This window comes from Medicago sativa, chromosome 4 (assembly GCF_051527215.1).
Source record: "Medicago sativa cultivar Bolivia chromosome 4, Bolivia_mono, whole genome shotgun sequence".
Lineage (NCBI taxonomy): Eukaryota > Viridiplantae > Streptophyta > Magnoliopsida > Fabales > Fabaceae > Medicago > Medicago sativa.
The window spans coordinates 89916377-89929342 of NC_140752.1; the positions used below are offsets into that span (position 1 = coordinate 89916377).

General features: G+C 32.7%; 1 protein-coding gene, 1 long non-coding RNA gene and 1 pseudogene across 3 annotated transcripts; 2 read left to right on the top strand and 1 right to left on the bottom strand.

Moving 5' to 3' along the window:
- Positions 1-2227: 2227 nt before the first annotated feature.
- LOC146933531 (protein LOL2-like) lies at positions 2228-7403 on the top strand. The gene is made up of 7 exons (XM_085705329.1): positions 2228-2549; positions 2981-3094; positions 3246-3356; positions 5363-5475; positions 6594-6674; positions 6798-6869; positions 6988-7403. Exons 2-7 carry the CDS (start codon positions 2983-2985, stop codon positions 7027-7029), a joined length of 531 nt encoding a protein of 176 aa, XP_085561455.1. The 5' UTR covers positions 2228-2549; positions 2981-2982; the 3' UTR covers positions 7030-7403.
- Positions 4106-4501, top strand: LOC146933532 (uncharacterized). Its single transcript, XR_015007496.1, has 2 exons — positions 4106-4227; positions 4306-4501. It is a non-coding gene; the product is annotated as an uncharacterized LOC146933532 (long non-coding RNA).
- Positions 7404-8670: 1267 nt separating the features above from the next.
- On the bottom strand, positions 8671-12644 carry LOC146933533 (cationic amino acid transporter 1-like; annotated as a pseudogene). The gene is made up of 2 exons (XR_015007497.1): positions 12107-12644; positions 8671-10240 (listed from the first exon to the last, which is right to left on the bottom strand). The product of XR_015007497.1 is annotated as a cationic amino acid transporter 1-like (transcript).
- Positions 12645-12966: the final 322 nt, after the last annotated feature.

Here is a 12966-nt window from a genome sequence, read left to right on the forward strand (position 1 = left end):
TCACGGGAATTAAGAAAGTGGATATTTGTATTAAAGTTGTTTGTAATCACTATTATTTTTACAATTTTATCCTTAAGAAAGAGTGTTGGTTTATGTTTTCCATATGCTATTTATTACTGATTGATGAAAAAGATGTATAATAAATAGGGGCATGTATGTAAAGAAATAATTAATGTAGTTGGAAATAACAAATGAGTTTTATAAAATGGGACATTTTTTTTTAAAAAGGGTCTTATAATTAGGAACGGATGTAGTATTAAAGTTTCAACTTTATAGTGATAGACTCATCCTTTTATGCATTGGAGATCCTTGACTTGAGTGATTTTTTTTTTTATTCTTTTTTGGGAGTTGTTTTATCTTGTATGATGGTTTTTTTTTTTGTTAGGATTTGGCCATGGTTGCATGCTTTTTGACTTGTAATTGTTTTACTTATCCTTGCTAAATTTCTTTTGAGAGGACTTATCCTTGCTACATCATTTTTTTAAGAATTATCCTTGATACATTTTGTGCATTAGATAATATTTTTTGGTCTCTCGGATTTTTTTTATTAAACTCAAGTAGTTATTATATATTTTTAATCATAACTACTTATGATTTATTGTTCATTCAATAAAAAATTTGACTTTAATTATTACTTCCTCCAGTCCTAAATATAAGAGAAGATTTTTTTTAAGGTTTATTGGATAAATGATGTATTTAGTTTATATTACTCCCTCCGTCCCATAATAACTGAGCCATTTGCAAAAAAATATTGTCCCAGAAAAATTGACTCATTTCACTCTTCAATACAATATTAATTACTTTTTTCCAATTATAACACTAATTAATACTACTTTCACCACTCCCAATTCAATATATTCTACTTTGCATTTATGATAAAGAAGAATGCACCAATAGTTAATAAGGGCACTCAAACCCATTTTTCTCTTTTTCACTTATACACTTTTTCTTAATAAGTGTGAAATGAGCCAAGGGCACAATTAAAATGGGACGGAGGGAGTATAGTCTAAATACATGAATTATTCAATGAATCTAAAAAAAATTATTCTTTTATATTTAGGACCGAAGGGAATATATTGTTTCGGTAAAAGAAATTTAAGATGAAATTATGAAGTCTAGGTGTAAGTCCAAAGACAATAAAGACTTTTGAGATTTAGATTTGAGCTATGCTAACTATTAGAAGTCTAGGAGTGCGACCCTAGTTAATGAAGCAAATAAATGAAATTTTTTTGAGAAGTTAAAGTAAATTTTGTAGTATTGATAAAAATAGTTTTTACTCCCTTAGTTGTATGCAAGCATTATTTGCATTTTACACATTTTTTAAGACAAACTGATAGTGTAATTAATGTGTCTGTTTTGTGTATTAATATTACCAAATTATCCTTTGTTTATATGTGTATTAAATTTAACTTTTAATATTTCAAGACAAGTTACTAGTTAGTAATATTAATTAGAAGTATGTTTAGGAAAATAATAATAAATGCATTTAGTAATTTGTGTAGCTCGGTTGGTAGCTACCAAAGAAAATTTGTGCAGGGGCCGGGGTTCAAACCCCGAATTTCCCACTTGTTAGTATTTTTCTTTAAATTTTTATATCTCTTAAATGACACGAACGGGCCATTTTATTAAAATAAAATAAAACTGAGGGAATTCATTTTATTCAATTTATCAATAAAAAAAATTAATTATTCTATGTTTTTTTCGATCCATTAGTGTAATGACCAAAATTTTTAGTTAGTATTTTTCTTTAAATTTTTATATCTCTTAAATGACACGAACGGGCCATTTTATTAAAATAAAATAAAACTGAGGGAATTCATTTTATTCAATTTATCAATAAAAAAATTAATTATTCTATGTTTTTTTCGATCCATTAGTGTAATGACCAAAATTTTTACTTTAAATTCAATAAGTGATGAATTTGAAGTTCGAACTCCGCCATCTACGCATATAATACAATGTTCATATCTACTGAATTATATCTAGGAAGACTAATTATTCTATCTATCAAAAACAAGAATTGTTTATTTTTATATGATTAGTTTGGCATTAAACTGAATTAAATTATAGTTATAAAACCAATTTTTGTACCCAACAAAAATACTAATTAATCCTTTGATTTGATAATAATTTAGGATATGATAAAAAAAAATGTGGAGTAATTTAATAATGACCAAAGAAATTTCGAAAGAGTGTTTAAAGATGAAGATGAAGTAGAGAGGAAGATGCGAGGAAAATAAAATATTGGTAGCAGAAGAAGAAGAAGAAGAAGTCGCAAGGAAGGAAGAAAGGGTTTCTTCGCTTTATCTTTTCTTCTTCAATCTTCATCTTCTTCTTTCTCTTTCCAACACAATCAAATTATTCCCAATTCTCATTCAATTCAATCACAATCAACAATTCAACCCTCTTTCATATTTCTTTTCCTTTATCCCCATATCAACGTTTTCTTCTTAAAATAATAAAAAAAAAGGTTTTTTTTTTTTAATTATTTTCTTGTTTGACTTCGTTGTCTGAATCGCTTGTCGCAGAACACGGTCCTGGTGCCGCAGGTATTGTTAGATCCTTTGTTTTTGTTTTTTGTTTTCTTTTATTTGTTCCATTTTTTTCTTCTGGGTTTGTTTTATTATACGTTTTGGGAAATTCAACATTTTGGGAATTATCGTACGTTTGTCTGCAAAAAAAGTCATCATTTTTTTGTTCTTATTTGGATTAAGATTACTCGTTTTGATGCCCGAATTTGAAGTTTTGCCTAATATAGTAGTTGGAATTTGGCGCAGATTTTATGCTATTTTTTCTTGTTTGAATTCATTGTTTGACAGTTTCTTGTGCCTGACACACTTTTTGTTTCAATTACAAGATTAGATTGTTGACTAAATTTTTTTTTTTTTGCGTGCGTGCGTGTGTGTGTGTGTGTGTGTGTGAGAATCTTGGTTTGGTTGGTTAAGGTTTTATGGTGATGGTGTTGTTTTAATTTTTGCAGCTATGCAGAGTCAACTTGTGTGTAATGGTTGTAGGAGCATGTTGCTTTACCCTAGAGGGGCAACCAATGTTTGTTGTGCATTGTGCAACACAATTACCTCTGTTCCTCCACCTGGTAAGCTCCAACGCTGTTCTCGTTATTAAAGTAACTTAACTTATCCTATATGTAATGTTCGTACATCTCGTGTCTTTAACTAATTAGATAGTTACATGTTGTGAGACTCTAAGTTGATATTAGGATGTTTACCGTACTGATGTTCCTGCAGGGATGGATATGTCTCAACTATATTGTGGAGGCTGTAGGACATTGTTAATGTACACACGCGGAGCTACAAGTGTCAGATGTTCTTGCTGTCATACTGTAAACCTTGCTCCAGGTAATGTATATTTGCTTTTTGCTACTTGCTTGACAGATGAAGCTTAGTGGTTTAGTATTAGTTAAGCGGGTGGCATATTGGTTTTGCTTAATATTGTTATTAATGATATTATATTTTGTAATTGTTATGTTTGCTGCATTGCTTGATCATGGAATATGGTTAATAGTGAACTACGTTCCGAAATCCTCGTGTACGGATTACCAGGGGGTACATTAAGGTCATTGTATCTTGTTTCTTATGTATCCTCGAGTGTATGTTTTGAACTGTATTTGGATAAGAGGCAATGGAAGGGGGTTAGTGAAAGGTTTGGTTGTTTGGCCCGACGGGATGGTGGTTTCTCACCTGCAGTTTGTAGATTATGATGTTCTTTTGTATGCATGGATTTGAATTACTTCTAAATTTGTTTGTTTTTTTTACTTTGATTCCACTTTTGAGGTCATTTGTCGTGTTTTTATGAGCCTTGGTAAACACGGTTTGGCTGTTACCAATGATCAAGTTGATGTTGTGACTTGTGAGTGGTTTATTTATGTTGGTCACGGCTAAAACAGTTATGTTATTTAGGTGTTCTTACTTGTAATGGCCTCTTCCCTAGTGTTCCATTGTAATAATCTTCAATTTCCAGACGCTGTTGCTAAATAAGATTGCTAATGGCTATACAGTATACAGTCACTGAATAATTTCTTTTGGTGAACTTGCGACCCTGATTCAGTCTTCTTTGATTCTTGACTAGCATCTCTCCTTATTTTCTTGCTTTGTTCAAAAGTCTGTAGAAGATAAAATTTAAAATGTTATACGGGATTCCTTTTGCATGGGGGTCATTTGGCTACTCGGGAGATTTATTTACGCTAAAAAGGATGGGTGCTTAGTCTTGGTAAGTTGGCTTTTGAGAACATTAGAGTTATAATGGCTAAGTGGTTATGGTGTCTAATTCCTAACCTTTTCTGCAAAGCTTAAAATGAAGCTATTTACTGCACGATTGGTGTTGGGAGCAAGCCCTGCGAACCCACTGGCTCCAATAACTGGAATGAGGTTGGGTTTTGCTAAAATGCTTTTCCAAAAAGGTGGCAGCCCGGCTCCTATGCTTGTGAAAGGTGAATGTATGTTGGAGAGTGGAGATCATGAAAGAAGCACAAATTTAGTAGAAAGAGAGAAAATGATGAGAATATTTCATGACTTTGTAGACTTTAAACGAGAAGAGTAGCTAATGTTTTGTAAATTTGGAGACAAAATTTCTTGGTAACATTTTACAATAAAAATAATGACAACCTGGTACTATAAAATCCCGTCTTATGTTCCCGGGAAGAGGCGGACAAATTTGTTATATTACTTTGAAATGATATACTCTGAATTTTGTTTTCAAGCAAATTATACATAAAATATTTATCAGATTCCACACCACTCAAGGAACTGATTCTATTCAAAAGAAAGAGAGCCTCCATCAATTCTTCCTAAAAAAAAAATCTTGTTGAATATACCGAATGTGTTGATTCTTCACTTTTGTCCTCACGTCATCTCTTTGAAATGAAGTCTGGAGAATACTGATCTTAAATCATGAAAATATAAAAACATGATTGTGTTGTAATAATTGTCAAGTAAATATTACGCCATTTATAAACAACTACATGTTAATCTGGGATTAAGGTTTATTTCTTTGTTGAAACTTGAAAAGTATATTTGCATAATCATTTTCTGGGTGTTGTTCTCTGATTTTTGATAATTTGATTGCTTTACTCATATTATTGCTTGCATTTAGTCCAAGGTCAGTGTTTCATTATTTAATCTTGGTGACCGTTCGTCTTGATGAGTACTATTCCTTTTATTACTCTTCAAATCTCTATTGTAGAGGCTTTGTATGCATGAAATCTTATTTGCACACTACGAGATGTTTGGTGCTTATGTTTTCTTCATTTCATTCCAATAAAGAATTCCATTTTACAGTGTGATTTATTCAATTAATTGATGTTCACTGAATTTTCATTGACGAGATTTGTTTCTTTGCTTAACAGTATCTAATCAAGTAGCCCATGTCCCTTGCGGGAACTGCCGGACAACACTCATGTATCCTTATGGAGCTCCTTCAGTCAAATGTGCTGTTTGTCACTATGTTACGAATATCAATGTAAGTTGATATCTACAGAATTTTGTTAATCTGGGTATTGACAGTTTATTCTCGACAATGCTTCAAAAGTTTTAATATAAATTCAAGACTAGAAAAATTCAAATTCCACATACAAGAATTAAAGACTAGTATGAGAGAAAGGAAATAATGAATTTGTTTATGAGTCTTGAAATTTGATTAGAAAAAGGATCCCAAGGGTTTTCCCCTTCAACAAAGGGCAGCCTTTTTTATAACTGAGGTGCTGTTCAATTCCCCAAAGCTAACAGTTCAGAAAGAATACCCCCTCCTTCCGCCTTCCTACAAATTAACTGAATCCCCTTCCTTTACTACTATAACCACCTAACTAATTCTGTAGCTACTTTATAACTAACTCTATGACTCAAGCAAAGTGTGTTACATGCATTTATATTTTGCAAGTTTTAATCTGCGTTTTTAAATAGGAAAGGTTTCACACATAGATTATTTTTTTGGAGATACATTTAAATCTTCTGGTATTAGTATTATCAATTGACCATTCGTGTCTACGTCGTCCTACTTATTCTTGATAAGCTTGATCGTCCAAGTTATCACATGCCTGTTATCAGATATTGGGATCCAACTTAAAAGAATAAGATTGGAGTCTAAGGCCTGCAAACCCGACTTATATGCCCTAGGGAAACTTTGGATTCTCAGTCAACATTGAACACATCTTAAAGGGTTATGATATTGTAAACATATAAATTATGAAATTTCATTCCCGTTGAGGCCTTTGAGCTTTTGTCTGTTGTAAATGGATTTTTTTACTCCCTCCATTTCAAAATGAGTGTCGCTTTAGCCAATTGCACACAGATTAAGGAATGGAATAAAGTAGTCAAATGTCATAGCAATTTTACCAAATTATCCTAATCAACTATTGGTTTGTTTTTCATTAAAGAAAAAATAATACTTTGGAAGTAGTGTAACATAGTATTAATTGAAGGGTACAATTGAAAAGAAAAAGTTATTATTGCATTGAAAACCGAAAGTGACATTCATTTTGAAACAGATTTTTTTGGCTAAAGCGACACTCATTTTGAAACGGAGGGAGTATTATTTTTTTCCTGAGTTGATTTTTTCATACTGTTTCCTGTCTTTTGTAGATGTCCAATGGAAGGCTTCCAATTCCTGGTCATAGACCTCACGGGACAACCGACTCGGGAACGTTACCTTCTACTTCAACGGTATGTTTTCTCTTTTTTTCTAGTTTTGTTTTTGGTGATTAATAGCATAGAAAGGATGATGTTGGTGTTTTCTGTTCTGATAATCTAATGAATATCAATGTGATTCTGTTTTACTACCTACAGTCAATGCCCCAATCTCAGAGCCAAACAGTGGTTGTAGAAAATCCAATGTCTGTTGATTCAAGTGGGAAATTGGTAAATATTATTGCTCTTCATGTATATTTTTCATGTCTTTTTCCACTGCATTTGACTGCTTCTCTTGTTACTTTTGAGCATAGAAAGACTTGTTTAAAATGAATTTGGCATGTCACAGGTGAGCAATGTTGTTGTTGGTGTTACAACAGATAAGAAATAATGCAGCCATGATAGAAGGTACAGTATATGACACATTATCACAGTTGCTGTTACCAGAAGATATTGCATGTGTATATGTATATCATATTGCAGCCTCCAATAGTTTCATTCAAACGAATCCTTCCTTTTTCGATGTAAGGATTAGACAGATATCAGTATGTATATGTATATGGAGAGGACGAGTTGTGAAAAGGGCTGTGTGATTGGTTCATTCTTCTTGTATCGTTATTTAGTAAGTTGTAGACGGCAAATGTTATTTCTTTCATTCCTTGATAAGCCTGTGATTTTATCGATGATCTGTTAGGACCGTGTATGGATATTCGATACAAGCATTGTGTGATATAATAACAGATCTGGTTAAATATTTGTTCGTTACTGAATGTTGTACAGGCATTGCGCTATAAATGACAGATTTTACGAGTGATTTGTGAAAAGGGTGATAATATCCAGGACCAGGAGGCTTTGAATGTTTGGATATATGTATATGCATGAAAATGCACTTGTAATAACTCAATGATTGCTAATTATAATACTCCCACTCCATCCAAGGAAGAAAATGGTTACCCAGAGTAACAACCTTCACACCATCATTAAAGTTTGGCTTTGGAGATTCAAGATTGTAGGTACTTAAATATAAAAACCTCAAGTAAATAAAATTTGGTAAAATTTAGGATCTCCAGCAACCCTAATTTCAAGAAGGGAATCTCTAACTTAGCAAGTGAGGGGCTTGAAATACCATTGAGCTTATCCAATGGTAGATAGATTTCCAATATTGTTTGGAGTTGTACCTAAGAACCAGTTTCAATGTAGCCAAAGTTGTGTTGGGAAATCCATTGAAAAAAATAGCAGCAATAGGACAATCAATCAAACCATCTCCTTGATTATTCAGCTACAAAAACTGAACTGAAAGATTAAGCAAAAGTAGCTGGAATGTAATCAGAAAGTCTGTTGACTGAAATTATTGAATTAACTAAATAATTGTATAGCAAGGTGCCCTTACTCACATGAAGGAGAGAAAGGAGGACAAGAGATGTTTATCATTAAATTAACAGTCATTTTGATAAAAATCCAGTTCAGAACAACAATGAAGAAATAAGGGTTAGAGTTCTTTCAATAGACATTGGAAAAAATGGTTATGTTTTAATTAACAGTCACTTTGGTCCTTGCCAATGTAGATGTCCAGTTGGACTTAAGAAATGTCAGCTCTCATGCCACATAATATCAATTCATGGACTTAAAAATAATTATGTTTCTTCTAGGGACTTTTGTAACACCGCATGCCACTTTCGGGAACTAAAGTGACCGTACAATATGTATTTGAGGAATTAAATTGTTCATGTAATTGTTAAGGATTGATTCAAGTACAAACATATAGTAATTGTTAAAGAAACAGCTTGCACGACACAAAACTCAAGCTGTAGCAACAGATTCCTGTCCTGACTTTTTTGCATAACACAAACTTAATTTGATGGCATAATTTCAATTTATGGACTATTACATTAAGTTCAGACGTAGACATGCTGACGTGCACTGTTGAAATTTGATGTGCCTGTCACCTCTCGCGTATGGAGGGATAAATTTAATAGTCAAATTTGACAGGGATTAATTTGATAGTGAAATTCATGATCAAAAATCCGAAAAATTAATCCAAAAACTCATAAACTTCATAATATAGAAACAAATTTAAGCATATAACTTAGCACCACAAAACGTCCACACAAATCAACAACCTAAAATAAAGAAACAATTAATTTTGTGCATATATATACTAGCCATGGCCAGTTTATGCATGGTACATATCAAATTAAGCAACACTAGAGTCTTGTTCGACAGCACCCTGTTCCACCTTGTTCAATTGCTTCTCAACCTCCTGATCAGAACCACTAGTATGTTTAATCTGATCAAACTCTTTTGCGGTGTCATATGAAGCATGTAACCCCAATAGCACATAGTATACAAGGAGAAACCCTGTCCAAACCGCAAACCTTATATACGATTTTTTATCAATAGATCCAAGAAGGAATATGTTAATAGCAATAGATAAAGAAGGTAGCCAAGGAACCAAAGGTACTCCCCATAACTTAGGCTTCTTTGCCATTGGAACAAAAAGCCAAAGAGCACCTGTCCCTATAAACCACAGAGGAACAAAGATGGTGTATCCAATCCATCCATTCTCACTGTTAGCCCAATAAGCTGAAATTCCAATTGAAGAACCAATAATCAACACAAGACACACAATGAGATTTACTTGGTTCCCTTTTGTAGTTACCTCACTTGAATAATATCTCCTTACTAGAAGTGCCAATGCCACAAGTGAAAAGATAAACAAAGTAGCAATCGACAAGAGGTTCGATAGAATCCCAAGATCGGTAAAGAAAGCAACGATAGCAGTAGCGATAAGCATTGAGATTGTAGCATTCATAGGTGTTCCTGTTCTTTCATCAACAAGAGCAAACCAAGGTGGCATACTGGCATCATGTGAGTACGTGCAATGTGAGTTAAGTAACGAGCTTGACCAACAGCACTAACCAACAAAACCGTTGTCATTCCTTTCAAAGCACCTAGTGAAACAATGTACTTAGCCCAATCCATTCCAACAGCACTAAAAGCAACTGAGAAAGGAGCATCAACATTTAGTTCTTTGTAGTTCTGCATAAGACACAGCGTTGCTGCTAGTGAGCAATAGATTATTGTTGTAATCGTCATTGAACCAACTAGACCAATTGGAATGTCTCTACCAGGGTTCTTAGTTTCTTCAGCCATGGTTGAAACTGCATCAAAGCCAACATAAGCAAAGAAAAGTACGGCTGAAGCATTGACCATACCATGAAGCCCGAAAGGAGTGAAGTCGTGGAAGTTTTCGGGTTTGGCTTTGATTAGACCGGCGATTACTATGAAGATAATGACAGCCATGTGTAAGAGTGTGGCTATGTAGTTGAAGATGGAAGAGCCTTTGGTGCTGTAAACTGCAAGGGCTGTGATGGCTACTAGGGCTGCAATGGCAATAGGGTCAAGATGGCCATAGTCAGGGTTCATATTGTGGACTATTATACGAAAATCATCAGGGTTTTTGTTGCAGAGGGTGGCGAAATACGAGGTCCATGATCGAGCTACCGCGGCGTTGCCTATGATATACTCAAGGAGGATGTTTCCGGCAGCTATAAAGGCAACAAAATCTCCCAATTCTACTCTTAAGTAAGCAAATGACCCACCTGAAATATAAGAGGGAAAAACATATAAACACAAACCAATATTAAAAAAAAAAACTTGTTAATAACAATTACGTGACATTTGACATTTTCGTGATTGTTTAGGCACACCTTGTGCTATAACAATTACGTTGTGCGTGTTAATATAATTCATTTTTGCTTGTTCAAAAAAATATTAAAAAAAAAACTGCTAATAATCTTTCCCTAAATCACAAAAAGAATATACTCTCAAGTGTCACCGTTCTTTTTTAGTTGTCGTTTTAAGTTTATATTCACGTATCAATACAACTAATAAACTGTTAGTTTTGAAGAAATTATTTGTAGTTTTTTACATTACGTACCTTAACATTTTATTGTCTTAATTATTTTATTTTTCTCTGCAATAAGTATTTAATGATATAATTGATAAAACAATATTCAATCTTACAGTTATTCAAAAAAAATATTCAATCTTACATTGAATTATAAAAATCAATGATAAATCAACATAAAAGAATATAAAGATTATCAATAAAAGGTTGGCTTAAGTGGTACTCTACTAAAAAGGATTGGCTTATAGCTCTAATACTTCGGTGCCACCTTTTCGAGTAATTGTATCCATTCTACAAGAGGTGGATTGTCTTTTGTATTGTCTCAATCCAAGACGAGCAGTTATATTGTTTTTTAAACACATGTCTCTTCTGTTGCTAACATCTATATTAGTGATTTGATAAATATAAATATAAATTAAAGGAATACACTATTTATTCCAATATGGCTGAAGTGTGTCATGTGTATTCATGTAAATTAAAGGATATTATACCATAATAAAAAAATAAAATTATACTAAACATTAGTGAATCTTATGGTAGTAAAATATCGGTTTCTCACAAAACAAATAGACTAAGGTTTTGTTTGCGAGTTTGAAGTGGAATAGAGGGGAGAGTTTGAAAAAAAAGAAAGGAGTAAGTGGAAGAAATAGAGGACATTAGGAGGAGGGGCTTTGGGGGCCTTATTTTTCTTCAAAATATAAAACCCTCCTTATTTGGGGAACTAAAAAAATTGTATTGAATGATGGTTTTGGGGGGTTTGGAAGAGTTTATATGAAATTATTAAGAATTTGTTGGATAATTTGTTAAAAACAAAAGTTGTAAAAAGTAAATGTATATTTAGAATTATCAACTCATGTTTGTCAAACAAAGAACTATCAGCTCATGACACAATAGTTTTTTTTTTCTTTAAAAATAAAAATTGAGTGCCACATTTTTTTATAGACTTAAATAAATCTTTCGTCTAAATTAATTAATATGCATCGAGGTTGTAAAAATCTTAGAATCTTAGAGAATTCAAAAGGTAGTATTTAACATCAAGTTAAATCCCTTAAAAGAAAACATCAAGTTAAATAGCCACTTTTAATATTGTGGAATTATAAATTTGGGTGCTTTATTGGTTTTAACTTTGGGTGCTTTATTGGTGAACCTATCTATTATTTCTTTGTTGTGAGTGTTGAGTTGATGAAATTTAGTATTTATCTAAACATTAATATTAAAAAATTATAAAAAAAGTACGGTATTCGATTTAATTATTCATTTATTGATTGATAAATAACAGTGTCATTCCTAAAATATTGTCAATATTGTTTCAAAAAGTTGAATTCTCAATTATGGGAAAATCATTATCCGCAAGAGTTCAATTTTATTTGTAACACTCAAAAGTTTATAAGTTGGTGTGATGCTCTTATAATTTTTTGTTTACTTTTAGGATGCTATTATATCAACAACCTAGAGTAATCGGTAAAAGTTTCTTATTGTCAATGCCCTAAATTAAATTTAATGCAAATCATAATATTATAACGCATAAGAAAGAGTATAGTGAGAGTAGAAAAAGTACCTGCAACCGGAATTTCCACAGCAAACTCTGTATAACAAAATACCGATAACAAAGCAGATATGCCCGAGATGACAAACGACAGTACAACCGCCGGACCTGCTTCCTGCCTAGCCTCAAGTCCGGTAAGCACAAATATTCCAGAACCAATAACGGCGCCGATACCGAACCACATCAAGTCCCACCAGTTCAACGTCTTCTTCATCTCATTCCCACTCCTAGCCTTAATCTCCACCAGCTCTGCATGATCACTAGATCGTTGCAACAAACGATCCTTCAACCGGTAAGGTGTTTCCATGACAGATTTTCCGTAGTTTCCCCAACTCTTAAACGACTCCTCCGGGAAGAAGTCGTTCTTTTGAAACGTACATCCTCTCCTACGTACTCCGCCGCCATCGACCACCTCTCCAACTGCCATGTTCCTGTTTTCACTAAAAAAACTTGTATCAGGTGCGTAGTTTCTTTTGAATGCAGGTGAGTGAGTTAATAGTTTGGTTATATATATAGTAAATGTTGCTTATTTTTTGCGATAAATAAAACAGAAAAAAGATATTGGATATTAAGCACCATGAAATTCGCACTTCTTGTTGCGTGAGGTTACGGAGAATTTGTTAAGGAATTAGCCGGAGAATAATGTTAATAATATATTATGTTTGTTACATGCATTGTTAAAAAAATATAAGTATATTTTGTCAAAAAAATGATAAGTATAATTTTTTTTAAGTGTAAAATATCTATTTTTTTAACAAGAAATGCAAAATATCACATAATTTTAATGAAAATTAAAATTTAACAAAAATAATATATATTAAAGTTTTTTTTAGAGCATATATATTAAAGTTATAGCCACTAAAATTCTTTAA

What these genes read in the sequence shown, in the direction of transcription:
- LOC146933531 (XM_085705329.1), top strand. Translation starts at nt 2,983, where the DNA reads ATGCAGAGTCAACTTGTGTGTAATGGTTGTAGGAGCATGTTGCTTTAC. An exon ending in ACTATGTTACGAATATCAAT is followed by an intron (nt 5,476 to 6,593) that starts GTAAGTTGATAT and finishes TGTCTTTTGTAG; the next exon opens with ATGTCCAATGGAAGGCTTCC. An exon ending in CGTTACCTTCTACTTCAACG is followed by an intron (nt 6,675 to 6,797) that starts GTATGTTTTCTC and finishes TACTACCTACAG; the next exon opens with TCAATGCCCCAATCTCAGAG.